This window comes from Micromys minutus, assembly GCF_963924665.1.
Source record: "Micromys minutus genome assembly, chromosome: 21".
Classification (NCBI taxonomy): domain Eukaryota; kingdom Metazoa; phylum Chordata; class Mammalia; order Rodentia; family Muridae; genus Micromys; species Micromys minutus.
In genome coordinates, this window is record NC_137956.1 from 43,901,242 (window position 1) to 43,923,131 (window position 21,890).

Below are 21,890 nucleotides of genomic sequence, written 5' to 3' on the forward strand. Positions count from 1 at the left end.
TTCTTCCCTCCTTTTCTTAACCCGAAACAGGGTTGTAGCTCAGGAAACTTGATACAGGCTTTCTTCACCGGCACATATCCTTCAGGAGAGTAAGAGTAAGCCAGGTAGAGAGCAAAAGAAACTTTGAAACAAGCAAGGGTGCAGGTAAAGTCATACTTACTTCAGAGAGCCAGACAGCTTGGGCTGCTGCAGGAGCTGATCTGCATGATTCAAAGCCATGAGATTATCACCTAAGGCCAGAGCCACGTAGGCACTGCAAGCAAGGATGGAGCACCTGCAACACAAAGAGAGAAGGCCCGACTCCTTACACGTGTGTGGACGTGTGTGGACGTGTGTGGACGGGGCCTTTGTTCAATACTGAAAGGTGGAAGGGCCAAGGAGACTATGGATCCGAGAGCAGGAGGGGAGGGAGAGCAGGAGGGGAGGGAGAGCAGGAGGGGAGGGAGAGCAGGAGGGGAGGGAGAGCAGGAGGGGAGGGAGAGCAGGAGGGGAGGGAGAGCAGGAGGGGAGGGAGAGCAGGAGGGGAGGGGCTGGAGGACAGCAAGGCTGGAGAAATGATGTAACTATAACAATCTCAAAAGGTAATCTAAGAAAATTCAGGGAGAGTAAGTAAAACACAATGTTAAAGCATGAAATGGCATGTAGGAAACATGTTTCAAAACACATTTTCCAAATGTGTATACATGTATTTTCATGCTTGGTAACATAAGAATCCCAGTACTAGGGAGTGGACAGGGATAGGAGGTCTTGAGTTTGAGACCCACCTGGGTTGCATGGTGAGCTTGTAAAAATAGTTCCTTTTTGTTGTTGTTGTTAAATTATTTATTTATTTTATGTATATGAGCACACTGTAGCTGTCTCCAGACACACCAGAAGAGGGCATCAGATGCCATTACAGATGGTTGTGAGTCACCATGTGGTTGCTGGGAATTGAACTCAGGACCTCTAGATGAGCAGTCAGTGCTCTTAACCACTGAGCCATCTCTCCAGCCCCCTATTTTTTAAAACATATATTTTTATTGAGCTTATAATTAATAAGCTTTTCCCTCTTTTCTCCCTCCACACCCTTCCCATGTATACTGCCTTCCTTGCTCCCTTTCAAATCATCCCCTTCCCCCTAAGTTTTCACATCATTCTTTTGCAGGGGACATACTAATCTCTGCATTGATCCAGTTTGAGTATATATGTCGCTAGCTAGAGAATGGGAAAAGTGTCTTAACTCTGAAGTACAGAAGGTCCTCATATGTACAGTCTAGGTGGGCCTTATATTCAGTTTTCCCAATGTTAGGACTGTAGGCATGAGTTACCTTCTGGCATTTGCCAGATAAGACAGGAGTGGCTTCAAACTCAGATCCACCTGCCTCTGCCTCCAATGTCACCGCACCTGGCTTTCTCCAATTCCTTTTTCCCCCCAATTATTATTTTTTATTTTATGAACGCACAGCACGTGAGTGCTTAGTCCTTCATAGGCCAGGAGAGGGCATCAGACCCTCTGGACTGTAGTTACAGATGTTTGTAGGTCATCAAGTAGGTACTGGGAATTGAACCCAGGTCTTCTAGTAGTCTTAGCCCCTCTAATCTTTGTGTTTGTTTGAGACAGAGTCCCTCTACATAGCCATAGCTATCCTAGAATTTACTATATAAACCAGGCTGGCCTCAAACTCAAGACACTTACCTGCCTCTGCCTTCTGAGTGCTGAGGATGAAAGGCGTGTGCCACCAGGCTGGGCAGCCCATCTCATTCCTGGTAAGTATAAGTATCCCAGGAATTTAAGGGACACACAGTTCAGTGGCAGAGTACCTGCCTAGCACAGGAGAAACCCTAAATTCAGTCTCTAGTACCACAAAAAGAAAAAAGTGCTGTGCTGCTTTGAATGAAAACTATCCCTACAGGTTCAAGTATCTGAACACCAGAACCCTGGCCAGGAACAGTGTCTGCAGAGGTTATGGAGCTGTTAAGAGGAGGAAGGGGGTCATTAGGGGCCAGTTAGTAGCTTTATAGTCCTGCACCACTTCCTGTTGCTACCTCACTCCTTTACTGGCTGTTGGAATCTTGCACTGGTCCCCATGGCCATGGTCCCTGAAGCAGGCCTCCCTTGCCTGGCATACTCAAGGGATCAAGGAAGGGAACACTGACTGGGCAGGCATATCTCACCTTCAGAAGACAAGTTACATCTGGGTGACGAGTTAAAGGCAGCTTAATACTTTCTTTTCTTTTTTTCTTTTCTTTTTTCTTTTTTGGAGTCTGTAAAAGCTTTATTCCTGGCATTGCTTTTCCTAAGCTTAATACTTTTGGCTTGCTTATTTGACCTTATTTGGTTAAGTAAGTGGTGTTTTAAGACAAGGTCTTGTGTAGCCCAGGTTGCCTCATTCTGTGGCTAAGGATGGCCTTAAACTCTCACTGTTCTTGCCACCATGTTTTAAGTGCTGAGATTACAGGCATGGGTCATTGTATCTGGCTGTTTTGATATTGTCTCATCCAGTCCAGACTAACCTTCAACTCACTATGTAACTGAGGACAATTTTTACTTCTGATCTCCCTGCCTCCACCTTCTGAGCACTAAGACTGCAGATATCTAATTAATTTGTGTGGCTGGAGATCTAGTCCCATGCTTCATGGGTGGCAGGCAAGTCTTCCAACTAAGCCACACAAATGTTCTTACTCCTGTTTTATTTTAAAACCTTTTTACTTGAGTAAAATTATCTTGTGTGTGTGTGAACACGTGTGTGCTCTATCACATGTGTGGTGGCCAGAGACAGTTTGTCAGGGACGGTTCTCTTTCTACCACGAAGATTCTGAGGACTGAACTTGGGTCTAATTGGTGGCAAGCACTTTCACCTAATGAGCTGCCGTGCATGTATGAGCTGTCTCCCAGGTCAGGTCCGGTCCCTTGTATTTTTATTTAAGAACAGCAACGTTCATATATTCTACAAGTACACAGTGTACTCAGGAGGGAGAAGCAAAAGGACAGCGTGTTTTAGGCCACCTGGGCTACACTTAGAAAAATAAAATAAGAAGACATGGCTAGAGACATGGCTCAGAGATTGAGTACTGGGTGCTCTTGCAAAGGACCTGGGTTCGATTCCCAGCATTGTCTGTAACTAGTTCCAGGGGATAGGATACTCGCTTCTGTCCTTCATAGGTACCAGGTCCATCCAGAGAAACCACACATATACATAAGGAAAAAAATTTTAACAGTTACACATGTATTGTTAGAAAGAAAAGTAAAGTTATTTAGTATTAGGACTAAATACAGACTCTTGCAAATGCAGCCAGAGGATAAATGTCTCTAGCAGCTGAAGAAGACCACCACGGTTTAAATGATGCTCACTAAGTCTAATCTTTTTTTTTTTTTTTTAATCCAGTTTTATTTGTGGCTCTTCCAATAAAGGCAAAAAGTAAGTTATTTAAGAGCCACAGTACAGTTTTCTGCACATATACAATGTTACACTATTCTTTGAAGGTATACAGTAACTGTTGAAGAATATGGGCTATCCCAGGCATAATGGTACACATCTGTATTCCTGGCCATTGGAGGCAGAGGCAGGGGACAGTGTTCAAGGCCAGCCTGGGCTGCTCGGCAAGACACTGTCTCAAGAAAGCCAAGCTGGGTGTGGTGGTGCATTGCCTTTAATCACAACACTTGTGAGGCAGAGGCAGGTGAATCTCTGTGAGTTCAACCAGCCTGGTGTACAGAGGGAGCTCCAGGACAGCCAAGGCTACATAGAGAAATTCTGTCTCAAAACAAAACAAAACAAAAGAAAAGAAAAACAACAAAAGCAAAAGCTTCAGCAGACCTCTCTTTCCTAGGCTCCCACAGCAAGTTGGAGCTCCTGGTGCCCAGAACAGGTTCTCACAAGGCAGGCTCACTGGGAAACACCTATCCCAGCCTTTCTTGACAGCAGGTGGCTATTACTGCTCTAGTCCACTGTCAAGCTCACTCTGGGTCCAGAAGTCAGTCATGTAAGCGCTACAGCAGGACAGTTTTTCAGCAAGCCCACACCATACCTATGTGTTAGAGTGATGTTTCCCCAGCCTTTACTATAGCACCATTAAGATTCTATTGGTAAAATCAACCTCCTAAAACATTTAAATATATCAATATAAAACTGGGAACCAGGGATGGTTCAGTAGTAGATACCTTGGCTAACATTCAGTTCTTAGTACCACAAAACAACAAATTTGGCTAGCATTCTAATCAAGGGCTATGGAATTAAGGCAGATTTACTGCCCTCAAACCAACTCTTATGATGCCTCTTCCCGAGGCCTGATAATCCATTCCAGATCACGTCTCAGCAGCCTCTCCACTCAGTTTCCTTTTAGAAAACAGTATTTCCCACCAGCTCTGAACAACATAAAGAAACATGCCTGGTTCTATCTACTAAGCCCTTGCAGAAAATCATTTTACTTTTGATCATCGCTACTTAAAATACTCCCCATCCCCAACAGACACTATACCCTGGAGTCACTGTCTGATCAGTTTTACCTGATGCTCAGTGGATCTGACAGCTCATCAGACTGGAAGATGGAACAGGCAAGGGCACAGACACTTGAGTTTCTGCTCCCTGTGGAGAACCTGACAAAACCCTCACTCCACAGCACATGCTTGAGGAGCTAGCTAAGCCCTCAGACAACTAGAGAGGGAGGGAAGGAAGGAAGGAAGGAAGGAAGGAAGTTAAAGGGGATGTTTCTTTAAGCAGCAAGTGACGATCAGTGGCAAAAGTCGAGGCACCAGAAACCATCTGAGGGATGCCCTAGGACTAAAGGAAAGCAGTCCAGACACCGAAAACTCCAACCAAAGGTAAAGAAGTGAACACGGCCAAAATCACCATTTTTCCAAAGAAAATGTCTTTACAATGCAATTTCACAAGTATCAAATGAAAAATTGGATAACAAAACCAATGCACAACAAAGTGAAAAAAAAAGGTAAGATTTCAAAGAAATAAAGCTACAACAAATAGTCCCTAAACCACCAAGCTTATTGTACTTCTCTACAAGTAATCCAGAAAAAAAATATACCTGTCAACTAAAATCTGACTCCTGATTCTCCTACCTGTACGTCCAGAGTGCGACCACCACATCCTCTAATGCTGTGGTGGGGATGAGAAACAAAGGGCTTTACTTGCTACACGTGTAGTCCCTAAGAGGCCCCTCCCACAACCTGAGTTCTGCTAACAGCCTCAGCTAGCCTCTCCACTCACTGCCCTCACCTTCCTAGGTCCTGGGATTACAGGTATGAACCTCATCCCTGGTTATAATGCCCACATCTACAGGAGACAAGGTCCTACTATGTAGCCCTGGCTAGCCTGGGAACTTGAGTAGTCCAAGCTAGTCTTAAACTCATAAAATCCCCCTGCCTCTGCCACACTAGTGTTGGGGTTAAAGTGTGAACTACTACATCCTCAGGATTCCTTCCTTTTTTTCCTGGAAGCACATGGGATGGCGCTAAGGTGGACACAGTGCAAATGAGGTACAAGACAGGGCTTGTGGACAGGCTCTTTTCTAGAGGATTTACTGGATAGGAAGCAGGACCACACTCAGGTAATATAATATCCATAACCTCAGGAGATGCTGAGGCAGGGGGATCACTATGGGTAACACAGTATGACTATGTATCAAATAGAAACAAACAAAATAAAAAACCAAAAACCTCGATTGAAACGGGGAGGGGTAGGTTGGGCCCTAAGAAGCACAGTACAGAAAAGACCAGGCAAAGCAAACCCAGCAGGTCTCACCTACTCCAATCCTGCCCCGGGACAAACCTCAAGACAAACACAACCCTTAAACACACTAGCCCCCTGCGCTGTGCATGTCATCAGCTGGACTCCTTTTCTGAACAACAATCCTTGGGAGGTCTTTTGAATCAATGAAGAAAGAAATCAAAGGGTGTCATGCCAGGATCTAGGGAATTACCTAATCCTCCCTGATTTATATTTGTACAACAGTTATACTGGGCTTAATTATGCTTGTCCTGAACACTTGCTTTTAGCCAATTTGGGACCTCTTACTAAAAAAGACATCTTAGAATTCACTTTTACGTTGGGTGATGTACAGATGTTTCCCACACCTCCCGAGCACTGCTGCAGTCTGTTCTAGATCCTGGAATCCTTAAGCTTACTCGAATGCAATCTTAATCATGTGCATGTGTGTGCATGTGTATTGAGTACAGGCAAACACCCATATACACATAAACAAAAATATAGTAAGCTTCCATGACCTTGGATTCATCATCAACAGGTCTCCTCTGAGCCAGGGTTTCCTGTATCCCATGCTGGCTTTAAGTTCACTATGTAGCTGAGGGTGGCCTTCAACTTCACATCTCCCAGTCTCTACCTCCACAGGGCTGAGATTATATGAACACATCTACACGAAAACATCACCACACCTCACATCTCACCCTCCCCCTTTTTTTTAAGTGACTAGGTCTCTCTGTGTAGACCTTGCTGTCCTGGAACCCATTGTTTAGACCAGGTATTGAACTAAGAGAGAGAGCCGTCTGCCTCTGCCTGAGTGTTGAGATTAAAGATGTGAGCCACCACTGCCTAGTCCACCAATTGATTTATTTTTATTTTATGCACATTGGTGTTCTGCCTGCATGTGTGTCTGTGTGAGGGTGTCAGACCCCTGGAACTGGAGTTATGTATAGTTACGAGGTGCCTTGTGGGTGCCAGGAATTGACCTAGGATCTCTAGAAAAGCAGCCAGTGCTCTTAACTACTGAGCCATCTCTCCAGCCCCCTATTTTTAACACCAAATAAATTTTGGAGGTGCTGGCATAGAACACAAGGTCTAGGACATAAAGGTCACTGAGTTTCAACCATCCTTGATCCATTATTGATAACAATAGTATCCTTTGTTGTTTTACTGATTTCATTGTATATGTATCGTGTACATACAGGAGACAGGCTATAGAGTTCAGAAAGGGCGTCAGATCACCTGGAACTATAACTGTTAGCTGGTTGACAGACTGGCCTACATCCACAGTGGGCTTAAAAGCCATTTTATGAAAACAAACAGAAACCATGTCTGTAAGCTTAGGTATTTTTTTAAAAACTATTTTAAATAAGGGTTCTTAAATGTTTTACTTTCTCTTCTAGCCCATTACCCGCCAAGGTAGTAGAAGGGAAAGGTTAATACAGCAAAGGAAGATGTGGACCTGTTTAGAAATATTTTTTGGAACAAATCTAATCTTTGTTGTCAGGTTACCAGCAGTTTAGTTTACACAAATCAGTAGCCACAGTTTGATCCATTTGAAAATATCAACTACAAATCAGCAATAGCAGGACTCAAAAATACCATTTATGAATTAGTAATGGCAGTTTGATCTAGAAGAAATCGTAAGGTTTTGCTAACAGGCCTGAATCTGCAGAAGTGACAAGAAGCCACCAGACCACTACCAGATGTTTTCTGGTCTCTATGAAGTCATGACAAACTATGACCAACAAAGACTGGCAAGTGTACCAACACCACCCAGCACTCGTCCACTGTTCGTTCGGTTATATTTATATGCTTTCCAAATATCATGTGTTCTCTTCAGTATCCGCTCTAGTAAAACATCACACGTCTTTTTTCCAGGCTGCCTCCAGAAAAATACCACCTTGTCTGTTCTTAGCAAAATATCTTCTCACATATGTGTTTCAGCAAAAACATGGTCTCATAAGACAGTTTTCAGAAAAACATCACATGACACAAATGAGTCTTTAAAGAAACCAGAAATGTACATCTCTTTGTTTCAGAAGGTGTTATGACTACCTGCAACAGTTCCTTTGTTTCAGGGGGGGTGTTAAAACCATCTTGCAATCCAACTTTTCTGTCAAAAGGTTAATATGCCCACCTGTTGTCATGACTACCTCACAACCATGTCTTTGTTGCAGAAGGTTATGACCAACTTATTTGCCAGCCAAATCCCCCATTTGGAAACACCCTAACCCTGAGCTATAAAAACCTTGTCTTCCCCATGTCCAATGTGAACCCAATCTTCAGGCGAGGCAGCCTGTGTACACAAATACAAAAGCTTGCCTTAATTAATTTGGCCATGATAATTTGGGTCTGTGGCCTTTTCACTCTTTGGGAGAAACAGTTGTGAGCTACCACATGGGTGCTGGGAATCGAATCCATGTCCTCTAGAAGAGCAGCCAGTGCTCTTAACCTCCAAGTCAGCTCTCCAGTTTTTTTTTTTTTTTTTTTTTTTTTTGAGACTCTGTCAGTCAACATTACATACATCCTGGGCTGGTCTGGAACTTGCTATACACAACAGGCTGGTCTCAAAATCAGAGCTGTCTACCTCTGTCTACCGAGTCCTAGAATATAAGGACCATCCTAAACTCATTTTTGTTTGTTTTTTGGATATTATTTTTAATTGTGTGCATTGTTATGTACATATGAGCAGTAACTCTTGGAGACCAGAGAAGGGCACTGGATCCCTTGAGCTAAAATTACAGTAGTTTGTGGACTACTTGGTGGGTGCTGGGAACAGAACACCAGTTCTCGGGAAGAGAGCAACATGTTTTTATTTTTCAATAAATCTTTTTTTTTTCAAGATTTATTTATTATGTACAGTGTTCTGCTTGCATGTATGACTGCAGGCCAGAAAAGGGCACCAGATCTCATTAAAGATGGTTGTGAGCCACTGTGTGGTTCTTGGGAATTGAACTCAGGGCCTCTGGAAGAGAACTCAACTTCTGAGTCATCTAGCCCAAAACTTGTGATTTTCAAAGATTTGTTTGTAGTATCTCATGTGTATGAATGTTTTGTCCATGTTTATGCACCATGTACATGCCTGTTTCCATGGAGGTCAGAAAGGGTCATCAGATCCTTTGGAACTAGAGTTACAGGTGGTTGTGAGTAACCATATGAGTGCTGGAAATCAAATCCAGGTCCTCTACAAAAGCAAATGTTATTAACCACCAAGAAGCAATCTCTTCAGCAGCTTCTCCTTTTTTTTTTTTTTTTTTTTTTTTTTTTTTTTTTTTAGTCACCTTAATTTTTTGTGTATAAGCATTTTGCTTTTATGTATGAATGTGTATGCACCACAAGCATATCTGGTGACCCTGAAGGTAAGAGGGTATAATTATAGAGAACTGTGAGGCTCCTAGTCAGCGCTAGGAACTGAGCCTGGGTTCTCTGTTAGAATACCAAGTGTGGGCTGGAGAGATGGCTCAGTGGTTAAGAGCACTGTTCTTCCAGAGGTCCTGAGTTCAAATTCCCAGCAACCACATGGTGGCTCATAACCATCTGTAATGGGATCTGATGCCGCCTTCTGGTGTGTCTGAAGAGAGCTACAATGTACTCAAATATAATAAGTAAATAAATATTTAAAAAAAAAAAAAAGGTCTGGATGACTCGCCCACATCGGCTGTGTTGGAAACAGAGAATGGCCTTCAGTGCTGCAAAGCACAGGAGGATGACTTCGTAAGAAGGTCTTTACTGGCTAAACCATCTTGCTGGCACAATGATATTAAAAAATTAAAACCAAAAAACACCACCACCACCAAAACCCCAAACCCAAAAGTACTTGGGAGGCGGAGGCAGACAGACTGACAGACCTCCTGCCTCACAGAACTGGACTAGTATATTTGGTAGATTTAGTGCTCTTAAACCCTGAGCCATCTCTTCAGCTCCTATTTTTGAGACTTTATCTTTGTTTTCTTTAGTCTTTTTTGTTTGTTTATGAGCCAAAATCCTTTGTTCAGCTCACTAGAAAACTTATTTTTCAGAGAAGAAAGTGTTGTCCAACAAGAGCCAACCAGGTTCTTATAACTTGGGGTGGGGCTTAGCTCAATGGTAGTGATGAAGCACCTGTCCATCATGCACAAGTCCTTGGCTACCTCCCCAGCACCACAGCTTCCCCATCCCAAATTGTTGAGATGAGCTGACAGGGCGTGCAGCTGACAGGGTGGGTAAGAGCACGTGCTGTGTGAGTGTGGGGACCTGACTGCTTCCCAGCACCCGTGGAGCTTCAGCAATGAGGTGGGGGAAAGGAAGGCTGGATTGTCAGGTCATGTAGGACACTCACAGACAGAAGACTAGTGCTGTGCAGAGGTCCCAGTCAGTGCAGGCCCACTGTGTGCATGTCCATAGTACATATGCACGGGTGTGATGAGGTCAAGCACAGTGTGCTCACTGCCTTAGGTACTCACTTGAGGTTTTCTAATTCCTGTTTCCTCAGCGGAGAAGACGGTGGAGCAGGAATGAACTTATCTCCATCATGGCTTTTACTGCTGAAATAGAGAAAGACTCTCAGGTATGAAAAGAAACAAACCAGTGTGCAATTTGTTCTCCTGTTCCTGCTCCGCCATGCCAACCCAGTTCTGACACAGAGTATGTAAATGGGATCAATGAATGTGCGAAGACCTGGCACCACAAACATACTAACCCCATACAACCCTACTGTCCTACCAACCTCTGCACTACCGCGTTCCCTTAGCATGCAACAGTACTTTTACACAATCCTGAAAACATCTCTATTACCTTCACACACTTTAACTTTGCTTCAAAATTTGCTTTTCTTTCTTTTTTTGTTTTTTGGTTGATTTTTCCAGACAGGATTTCTCTGTGTATCCCTGGCTGTCCTGGAACTCACCCTGTAGATCAGGCTATGGCCTCAAACTCAAGAGATCCTCCTGAGTACTAGAAATAAAGGTGTGTACCACCACTGGCCAGCTCAAAATCTCTTCCTCCTCCTCCTCCTCCTTTTTTAATATTTATTTATTTATGGTATGTATATGAGTACACTGTCACTATCAGACACACCAGAAGAGGGCATCAGATCCCATTACAGATGGTTGTGAGCCACAATGTGGTTGCTGGGATTTGATCCCAGGACCTTTGGAAGAGAAGTCAGTGCTCTTAACAGCTGAGCCACCTCTCCAGCAGCTTCAAAATCTCTTTAGTAAATAAGCTGGGGTTGTGGTTTAGCTAATAGAGTGCTAGTCTAACATGCATGAAAAGTCTAGAACCCATTCCCAGCATCACATAAGCCAGGCGTGATGATGTGTGGCTTTAATCCCAAAATATGGACAGTATGGCCAAAGGATTAGAAGTTCAAGGTCACCCTCAGCTACCCAGTGAGTAAGCCTGGTCTATGTGAGACCTTGTCTTAGATTTTCTATAATGAATACTTAAAAATTTGTAATAAGAAAAGAGGTGTTGTGATGGAGACACAATTTAAGAGTAATATGTAGAAAGCAGAGCTTCTATCTGGGTATGGTGGCTTACACCTCTGATTCAGCAGTACCAGGGAGGGTGAGGCAGAAGGCTTATTACAAATTTGAAGCTGATTTGGGGGGGGAAAAAACTTTTCTTTTTCACTTTTTTTTTTTTTTTTTTTTTTTTTTGGTGACAGGGTTTGTTTTGTTTAAAGGCCCTGGCTATCCTGGAAGTCAAGTTGACCAGGCTGACCTCTGTCTGCCTCTGTCTCCTGACTGCTGTGACAAAAGATGTGTGCCACCATGTCTAGCTGGCATTTAAAAATGTGTATGTGAGTACTTGTGATTGTACATATGCTATGGTGCACACATGGCTGCCTGCCTGCCTCTGCAGGGTTAAAGGCATACTCCACCTCACCCCAGGCTGGTTCCTGATATTCAATAAATATGGGGGAAAAAATGCTGTCTCTGACACCCACACCCCACCGTTAACCTAACGGTATTTCTCTTCTTTCCTATTTGTTCAGACGGGTTTTGTTACATATCCTAGGCTAGTATACAACTTGTCCTTCTGCCTCCCAGAACTGGGCTACAGGTGTGCACCACCATACCTGGCTCTGGACTCAAAGCTGCTCCTTTAAGAAATAAGAGCATATCTTGTCTCAAAGCGCTCTGCTTGCTTAGCTTCTGCTCTTCAGAAATGGTCTTCTTTGGCATGAGTGAATTTTGGAACTGATGATTGAAGCCTGGGAAGCTATCTAAAGGACAGACAGGCTTGCTAAAGAAGTCCTGAAGGACTTCTGCCAAGTGGGGTACATGGGTTAGTTTTTTTGTAGAGTAACTTGGGAAGAGGGAACCTCAGCTGAGACAAGGCCATGTCTGCCTGTGCCACCACTCTCCCTACCATGGCAAGAATGAACTACGCAGGAACTCTAAGTAGGCTCCGATTAAATACTTGGTAAGAACTGCTGTTGCCATGGTGTCTTAAGACACTTCCCAAGGTGCTTTCAGCCACAGTGCTCACCACAGCAGTGGAGAGAAGGGGCAGACGAGACGGATGGTTACCTGCACGTTTCACTGCTCTCGCTATTTTCCGAGTTCCCTCCAAGCTGGCTGCTGCTCTTGGAGCTGTTTTCCTGCTTTGAATCTTGCTGTTCTTCAGGTAACAGCAACAAGGCGTTTCTGAGACAGATGGCTGCAAACTCCACACTGGCTACAGGAATGGCTGAAGACTGTCCATCACTTCAAAGAACAAGAGAAATAAGCTGAACAGACTATAGAAAAATAAACCAAATTTTGCTGCTGTAAGAAATCATTAACTGTTATGGCGCAAGCCTTTAATCCCAGCACTCAGAGGCAGAGGCAGCAGACCTCAGTGAGTTCAAAGCCAGCCTGGTCTACACCTCCTAATCCTTTCAAATAGTAGCACTCCCTGGTGACTAGACAGAAGAATCCTTTATCAACATAATAAAACATTAACTGTTACTGAATACTTTCTCTACTGGACAGAAAGTTTAACAAAAGCTGTTATAAGCAAATGGTAAAGAACCCAACCCTGAATCTCACTCAAGACATAAAACTACAAAGGACCGTAAACATATATAGAAGAGGATGAGACTCAAGTACTCCCGCACTGTCAGGGCTAATGCAATAGAACTGTAGGTGAAGCCATGGGAGCAGAGGGCAGAACAGGCCCGTTAAGAATGCAAAGGGTGTGGGGTGGGCTGGAGACAGAGGTTAGGAGCACCGGCTGTTCTTTCAGTTTGACTTCCAGCACTCACGCGGTGCCTCAGAACTATGTGTAACTGTTCCAGGAGACTTAATGCTCTCTTCTGAACTCCATGGGAACCAGGCTGTATGTCGTGCACATAAATCCCACAAAACACTTAAAAACTTTGCCTCTCCCCGAAGAAAACTTAAAAACTAAGTCAGCACGTGGTCAACATTGTTATAATTTTTTTTTACTTGTAAATATTATAATTACAGTTGACGGACTCACTCAGTGTGGGCCTGTTTACTGATGCAGCAATAAAATGCCACCACAGAGCAATTCCTTCCAGTGAAACGATCAAGCCCAAGCTACTTCCCACTAAAACCACAGCAGTCACAGTGCTATGACAGACACACACTGGCTCATGGCAAAATACTCACTTGTAGACAGTGTTCTGAATGGACTGTGATGCCAGAACTATTTTACGGTGATAGCCTTGACCAACAATAGACTGTACAATCCCCTTTTTGGTAGGAAGACCTTTAGTTTCTTGCTCAGAGGTCTAAAAAACAAAAATGTTTAAGATAAAATGTAAAGAAAGTATAAGAAATGGCATAAAATATGCCCAATCAATTTACAACTATGTTTTCCTTTTAAAGATTTCTTTATTTATATGAGTACACTGTCGCTGTTTTCAGACACACCAGAAGAGATCATTGATTCCATTAGAGATGGATGCTGGGAATTGAAGTCGGGACCTCTGGAAGAGCAGTCAGTGCTCTCAATCTCTGAGCCATCTGTCCAGCCCCAATTATTATGTTTTATAAATGTTTGCCTGTTGATATGAATATGTACCATGTGTGTGCCTGGTGCCTGTGGAAGAGGAAGAGGGCATTGGATGCCCTGATCTACAACAGTTGTGTACCATGTGATTACTATCAGCCTGCCCTGGATTCTTTGCAAGAGATACAAATGTCCACCTCTCCAGCACCAAATTTTACAATTATTAAGAGTGTGTGTGAGACAGGGTTTTTGTTCTATAGTTCAAGCTGGCCTCAAACTTGCAGTCCTCCTGCCTCAACTTCCTGTGTCCTAGGATTATTGTCACAGCCACTTTGAGAAACTACATTTTCTCCCACTGTGTGTTTGCATGTGTGATGCATATGTGTCTATTTGTGAGTCTGGAGGTCTGAGGGTAACATGCGGAGATGTGCTAGGTTTTTCTCCTATTTGTTCATTGAGGCAAAATCTCTCAACAGAACTGTGGTGGTTTGAATAGGTATGGCCCCCATAGACTTTTGTGTTTGAATGTTTGGCCACAGTGAGTGGCACTACTAGGAGGTGTGGCCTTGTCAGAGTAGGTGTGGTTTTTGTGGAGGCTGGCTTTGAGGTGATGTATGTTTAAGCTATGCTCAGTGTGGTACAGAATCTTCTGCCTGAAATCTTTTGTAAAAACTTTTTAAGAACTAAAAGTACAGCAGAGATGACTCCGTGGTTTAGAGCACTTGCTGCTCTTGCAGAGGATCCTGGTTGTTTCCAGCACCCACATGGCAACTCAAGTTTCAGGGGCTCTGATGACCTTTTCTGACCTCTATGGGCTGCACACATATAAGCAGGGAAAACACTCATATACATAAAAAAATAAACCCTAACAATGAAAACCCCAAACTATATGGTTGAATATTCTCCTGTTATGCACAAGCTCTGAGTTTGAACCATCATATGTACAAACGTGCTCGATCCCTCTCCGGCCCTCCCTCCCTCCCTCCCTCTCTCAATACCTTACAAGAGCATTAGTTCCCTCTCTGATGCTTTCGAGTCAACAACTTAAACACTGGATGTGAAACTGCCCTGCACACAGGCTTCTTTTAAACCCTTGGGTCTTTCACCTGCTCATCAGAAAATGCTGCTCAGTGAAGAACCTCAACATCCTTAACCTATGGTGGGCAGGAGTGCCAGGCAAGCCTTAGGAAGCCAAGTGCGCCAACCTTCACATACCAAGGGAATGTGGGAAGAGGTGAGAGGAACTCAGACACCTGGTAGTTTTTAATCTCAACCAATTCACCCTGACCCCGCTCAACCAGAGGTAACCTAGAAATAACAATTCGGGGCAGCCCATTTGTAGACACCGAGCCGGTGTGTCAGAGAGAATAAGCGACTGTCACGCATGTCACTGGAGGGAGAGCTGCTTACTGTACCTGTCCATACTTGTCAGAACCAGGTGCTCTCTGACCACCTCACGCTTGAGGATAGCACAGCCCAGGCCCGGCAGGAGCCTCCGCTGCTCTGACACAGACTCCTCACTGGCATCAAGCCTTGGCCAAGATTTAGAGCTAAGCAAGCAACTGTTAGCAGAAGACTGATTCCCAAGTATCTTTTGCTTTCCATGTAACAAGCGTAGAAGAGGAGAAACAGCTGTTCAAAGAGCGGCCCAAGCACTACTCACCCCTTTATTGGCAGCAATGCAGCACTCAGCCAGCCGTAGCCAAAGCCGAGGATTGGCATGATACACCTGAACAGCTTCAATGAGACACTCAAAGGCAGCAAGGGGCCTCCCGATGTGCAGCAGCTGGATCCCACAGTTATACAGCAGCTCATACCTTTTGTTGGTCAGCAATGTACACATTGGTCTTCCAGAAAACTTTTTGCCTTGTGGTAAAATTTGGAGAATAGGTCATATTAAGGTTTAGTTGTACTGAAGGCCTTTGCTCTCCTGAGTAACACGCCCATGTTTAGTTCCAGTGACTCCAACGTGAAACTGTAACAGCTCTCTGAGGTGGCTTTTCCATGCCCAACTCCACAAGTGTTTGCCAGTCGTGTGAGAGTCTGTGCTAGGAAGGACAGAGGTGTCCTTGCTTGTGTCAGCTCTTCTGGCAGTGCTGCTCCAGGTGAGTCACTGGCTTCCTGAACCTTACAGCACTTTGCCCTACTTCAGAACGTTTGGCCGTTCTGTTACCATGTGCTACACTGTCTCAGTGACTCACAGTCTACAATAGACCACTTGCCATTTAAAATATACTTTTCACCAATTAAATCGGTGTTTATGACTTTAAAAATCAGAAAGTTTCTTGATTTTAAGCATTTCTGACCAAAGATCCATATAATCTAAACATAAATTACAAACTTCAGCAAGTTGCTTTAATGCTATCAGATGCCACCAAACCATTACTTGTGAAGTTCTGTCAACAGTTTGTAATACTGCTAATCCACAGTCCAAAACCCTAATGACTAATCAACACTGGATGGCATACCATCTAGTTCATAACAAATCTCTTTCAGTCATCCTTGTCTTATTCTTGCAGGGAGGGTCTTTTACCTAAACTGAAGCTCCCTGAAAGAGCTCTTGCTCCAGTATCTCATCTTTGCTTTCTAAGGTTTGAGTTACTCTTCAGAACTAAGTCTGTCCACATGCCTTACATCTTTGCCTGGATGTTTGCTTTTTTTTTTTTTTAAAGATTCATTTATTTAATGTATGTGAGTATTGTAGCTGCCTTCAGACACACCATAAGAGGGCATCAGATTCCATTCCAGATGATTGTGAGCCCCCATGTGATTGCCGGGAATTGAACTCGGGACCTCTGGAAGAACAGTCAGTGCTCTTAACTGCTGAGCCATCTCTCCAGCCCCCAATTGCTATTCTTTTGATTATGACATCTTAAAGCAAAACCTGACCTCCAAGCCCTGAATGTTTCTCCTACCCACCAGATCCCTCCCCCAACTGTTGTTATTTCACCCGTGTGTCTCAAGCAGGACACTGCAGGTCCCTAGTACTAGTTTACCTGGATCAGTGCTGCCTGCGCTGAGCTGGGCGCAGACATTGTCATTTTCCTGTAGAGCCTTCTTGAAGTAGAAAATCCCCAAATTGTGCTTGCTCATGGCAAAATGGATACAACCAAGATTATTCCAGAACATGCATCTCAAGCATTCACCTGAAAACAACATAAACTGCTTTATCCACAGTATTTGTGTTTGCAGTCCCTCACATTAACAGCAAACCTAGCTGCTGTCAGTTAGCTAACCTATTTGGAAAGTCATTTAGTCCCTACAGTTCAAACCCAAGGGCTGGACAGGGTGATGCCCTGTCTTGGTGGATTTCTAAACAACCCTGAATACTCTTTTATCATCTCATTTCTTTTTAAGCAAGAGACAAAAAAACCCAGCAACTTAATATATATGCCATACATCCAAACTGAAATCCTGAACAAACTGCAAACCGTAAAGGATCTGAACATGGGAGGCTGGAGTTCAGCTCAATGGTAGAGAGCTGGCTCAGCATGTCTAAAGTCCCGAGTTGAACGTGCACACACGGGAACAGATGGAAACAGCTAGAACACGTTAGGAACAAGGAGAATGTGTGCAGTCGAGCAGTCTACAGACCCTGCTTCAGCTTAAACCCAAGTGTCTGTTAGCTCATGCCTCTATCTCCCACCCATCACACTGCCAACCACCTCAGACAGGGCCCTGTGCAGAAAAGGCCACCCGTAGTTGAGAATGACCTTCTAATTCTCTTGCCTCTACCTCCCAGAGTGTGGGGATCACAGACAGACACCAGCACACCTGGTCTGTGTGGTACTGGGTGGGGATGAAAGCCAGGGCTTTACGTATGATAGAGAACTCTCCCGACTGCTGGGGCCCTGTTCTCACTATTGGGAGAGGGTCTTGCACTGGTCCTGGTGGCCAACAACCCACTATGGGACTGAGGATGGCTTGGGACTCTGGCAATCTCTCTGCCTCAGCCTCTGGAGTGTGGGGATTGCAGGTGTCATCTGCCACACCCAACTGGGCATTATTTCTTACTTTATGCATTATCTCATTAGGCCTATCAGTTGCCCTTTGACTAATAAGTCAGAAACTGTCACAGAAGCCTTTGTCACATGTTTCAAATATTTATGCCCACCAACAGTTGTCACTTGTTCTGTGACTTGATCTGTATGGTTTTTGTTTTGTTTCAAGACAGGATTTCTCTGTGTAGCCCTGGGTGTCCTGGAACTCACTCTGTAGACAAGGCCAGCCCTGAACTCACATGGATCTCTGTCTCTCACGTGCTAGGACTAAAGGTGTATGCTAACACATGTCTGTGTTTTTAATCACAAAAACTGAACATTTTTTTTGTGGCCAAATCAAGACTGTGGGTAATGTTCAAGCAAGCCTTCTTTGCTAAAGTAGAATATTCACCCTTGTTTCTTTCTGCCTTTTTATTTTTATTTTTAATCTGCATTGGTGTTTTGCCTGCATGTATGTGTATGTGAGGGTGTTAGATCTTGGAGTTACAGGCAACTGTGAGCAGACAAGTGGCTGCTGGGAATTGAAACCAGGTCCTCTAGAAGAACAATCAGCAGTTCTAACCACTGAGCTGTCTGTGCTTTTATTTTTACATTCCAATGCTTTACCTCAGTAGATATTTTTTTCTCTTTGATTTAAAGAAAAGAACCTAAACTTAGCTTTCACTTTCTGAATGAGCATCCCAAAACCACTTACCGAGGCCTGTGTGGTAGCAGGTGATATAGCACATGCCTATAATCTCTGCACTTGAGGGGGGGCAACATCAAAGTTCAACATTATCCTTGGTTACACAGGTAGTTAAAGATAGCTGCTGTCTGTGAATGTGGGTAAGGCGTCTACACCTTTAATCCCAGTAGTAGGGAGGTAGAGTGAGTCAGATCTGAGTTATTGGCTGGCCAGAGCTATACAGTGAGATTGTCCCAAGACAAAACAAACTGAAATAAATGTACTAACTAGCATGCCCTACTTTACCCTCATGACATGAAAGAACAGATTAAGATCAGTTAGTAACAGGATATTCACTGCCAAATTACCAAGGCTGTATGCTCTGAGCTTTAAATGAGGCAGTAATATTAAAAAGAAGAGAAATGGACTGGGAATTTAGTTCGGTGATGGAAAAGCTGTTTCAGGAATCAGACAGCAAGAGGAAGGCTGGCCTGGGCTGCACAGCAAAGTCCTATCTCAAAGAAAAGACAAACAAGAGACAAGAGTAAAATGTTTCAATAGACTCATTCCAGGCATGGCACATGGACAATTTAAGTTACACTTTTATTTTCTAAATATCCTTTAATAAGCATATTTTATCAATAACAAAACTCAAATTAATATAATGGATAAAAATTAAGGATTTCAACATTCGGAACAAGAAAACACAACCTAGACAACCATACTGACTCAATGCCCACTTCATGTCCAGCTCTTGACCCGCAACAGACTTTCTTCACAGAGAACTTGTGTGATTTGACAGATTGATTTATACCACAACAAAAACATCAGAAATAAAATCCAGGGGAATAGGCTGGGGATGTGGTTTACTAGGATGGTGCTTCCTAGCACTCGAGAGGCCTGGGATCAATCCTAACGTCACACTCACAGGTGTGGTGGCACATGCCTGTACTTCTACCACTGAGGTACAGGACCAAAAAACTCAAGATCATCTGAAAGGCACCATATAGAGCAAGCCTGGGGTACATGATGCATAAGACACGAAACTACACAGACCCAGGAGAATTGGAGTGGTTGTTTAAAAGAATGTGCAACAGGAAAGCAGAGACATTCTCCACTCTCCAGTGAACTCAAGACAACAAACTACGGCAAGGTGAAGGTTTGTAGTACAGGTTATGTATGCATCTGAACTGAACCCAAAACAAAACCAAACCCCCGAGCATTCACACACAAGATGGAACAGGAAAAGATAAGGTTAAAAATAAAGCAAAGATATTGCGCTCTCTTTCAATGTGGAAACAATGTATACACTAAAATCTCAATAAATTTTTCTGCAGGAATAGGAAAACCTTAAAAAAAAAAAGGATTTATTATAGTTATAATAGTACACAGTAACTATCTTCAGACACACCAGAAGAGGGCATAGAATCCCGTTACAGATGGTTGTGAGCCACCACAAGGTTGCTGGGATTTGAACTCAGGACCAATGGAAGAACAGTCAGTGCCCTTAACCACTGAGCCATTTCTCTAGCCCATGAAAACTTTTGAAAGGCAGCCCAGGCTAGCCTCAAATTCAAGAATCTCTGCCCCAGTCTTCCCAGCGATGGGATCAGAGTATGCGACCTACCATACCACACCAGGCTTAAAACATTTTTACCTAAAAAATGAAAGGAAGTCACTGAAGAAACCTGTGGTGTGTGTGTGTGTGGGGAACCAAAGCAATAAGGAAGAGAACAACTAACATTTTACGGTTTTCTTTTACCTGTTTTCATGAAGCCTGGATGCTCGGCAATGTTTGAACTGTTTAACAGCTTCACCGCTTTCCGATAATTGCCCCTTAAGTACTCAAAATTGCTTTTAAGAAACAGGGAAGGCGCAGACTGTAAAGGAATATAAGTGATTTAATGTTTGTTTTCGGTTGTCTTTTGCACGACTGTGACACACTGCTGTGCACGGAAGTGTTTAGGACATAAATCAATCACTGAATCATGCCACAGAAAACATGCTCACTGGCATGCTATTTAAAATACCAAAATCTCAACGAGAAAAGCCTATTGAGTGTCCACCTTAAAAAAAAAATCACTAACTTATATACGCAGAATATTAGGACTGTCTTCACACCCTGCATCCTCCCTGCACCCAGCCTACTCTATGTTCATGTGATCTTCTGCCTAAGCCTTTTTTGCTTCTTAAAAAAAAGATTTGCTGGGATTTGAACTCAGGACCTCTGGAAGAGCAGTCAGTGCTCTTAACCACTGAGCCATCTCTCCAGCCCCTTGTTTTCACTTCTTATTATTAAATGTATATGTCTAAAAGTTTGTGTACTAGAGTCCAGTGCTACTGGAGGTTAGAGGAGGGTTTTAGGTCCCCTACAACTGGAGCTACAGGAAGTGTGAGCTGCCTGATGTGGGTACTGGGAATCAAACTCCCACTGCAAGAGCAGCGAGTGCTCTTTTAACTGTAGTCATTTCTCCACACTTCATCCCAGGCTAGCTAGCCTTGAATTCTTGATCCTCCTGCCTCCACCTCTTAGATAGAATTGTATCCTTCTGTATCGTGCGTGTGTGAGTGTGTGTGTGTGTCTGAGCTTGAGGCTAGACCCAAGGACGACTGTGTAGTGCTAGGCCAGTGCTGTATCACTGAGCTATCCCCAACCTTTTTCCTTTCTTAGAATTCAAGTTCTTTTCATTAATTTCTAATAACCAGTTATTTTTGCAAGTGTAAAAAGAAACTATGTTACTATATGAACAGGAGAAATTCCAAACAAAGTTCTGTTTGTAGGCACCAATCTTTCTATTCCAAAATTCTTGACCTGGAGTTCATATCACTCTCATTAAATCTTCACACTTGAGGGGCCTCCAGAGAGAACTGGTTTAGAATGCAAATGCACACAAAGGTCTGGACACTGTACTTTGAGAAACTCCATCCCCTCATAAACATGCTCTCTGTCTATGGTCTAGTCCTTTCTCTCTCTGTCTGGCCTTCTGTCAGCCCAGAGATCTTCTGATCACTAAGCGATTGTAGTCTTAGGGATTATTCTGGATAGAAGTTTTTCAAACGTTCATGGCCTCAGGTACAATCAGTAAACTGCACAACAATTATCAGTTTTAAAAAATAAGATTTATTAGCAGGTGAATGTAGTGCACACCTTTAATCCCAGAGCTCGGGACGCACTTCTGGTCTGTAGAGTGAGTTCCAGGACGGCCAGGGAACAGAGCAACCCCATCTCCAAATACCAAACCAAAACTAAAACCAAAGCCAAAAAAAAAACCCCAAACAAAAGCAAAAAAAAAAAAACAAAAACAAACTACAACTCTTCTGTCCTCACAAATAGCCCAAGATTTCTTTACTCGAGTGCATGTGTATGTGTGTGTGTGTGTGTGTGTGTGTGTGTGTGTGTAGGTGTGTGTGTGTGTGTGTGTGTGTGTGTGTGTGTGTGTAGGTGTATGTGCCGCCCGTGTGCAGAGGCCACAAGAAAGCAGCAAGTGTCCTATTCTGCTGAGTCTGTAGAGGCTAGGCCTCCCACTGAACTTGGAGCATGTTTCCAATGGAATGCTGGAAGCCAGCAAGTCCAAAATCTTCCTG

The 21,890-nt window shown here is 43.6% G+C and overlaps 1 protein-coding gene across 2 annotated transcripts in view; it reads right to left on the reverse strand.

The window, feature by feature from the left end:
* Positions 1–21,890, reverse strand: part of CNOT10 (CCR4-NOT transcription complex subunit 10) — a 44,952-nt gene that overhangs the window by 7,630 nt on the left and 15,432 nt on the right. Inside the window, exons 8-14 of one of the 2 annotated variants that reach the window (XM_080934532.1) lie at positions 20,068–20,185; positions 16,637–16,786; positions 15,304–15,506; positions 13,298–13,419; positions 12,212–12,388; positions 10,139–10,216; positions 161–274 (exon numbers count right to left, since the gene is read on the reverse strand). In XM_080934532.1, coding sequence (XP_080790658.1) covers positions 161–274; positions 10,139–10,216; positions 12,212–12,388; positions 13,298–13,419; positions 15,304–15,506; positions 16,637–16,786; positions 20,068–20,185 — 962 coding nt within the window. Of the gene's footprint in view, positions 1–160; positions 275–10,138; positions 10,220–12,211; positions 12,389–13,297; positions 13,420–15,303; positions 15,507–16,636; positions 16,787–20,067; positions 20,186–21,890 lie in introns of both variants that reach the window. The other variant, XM_080934531.1, reaches the window with a different exon arrangement.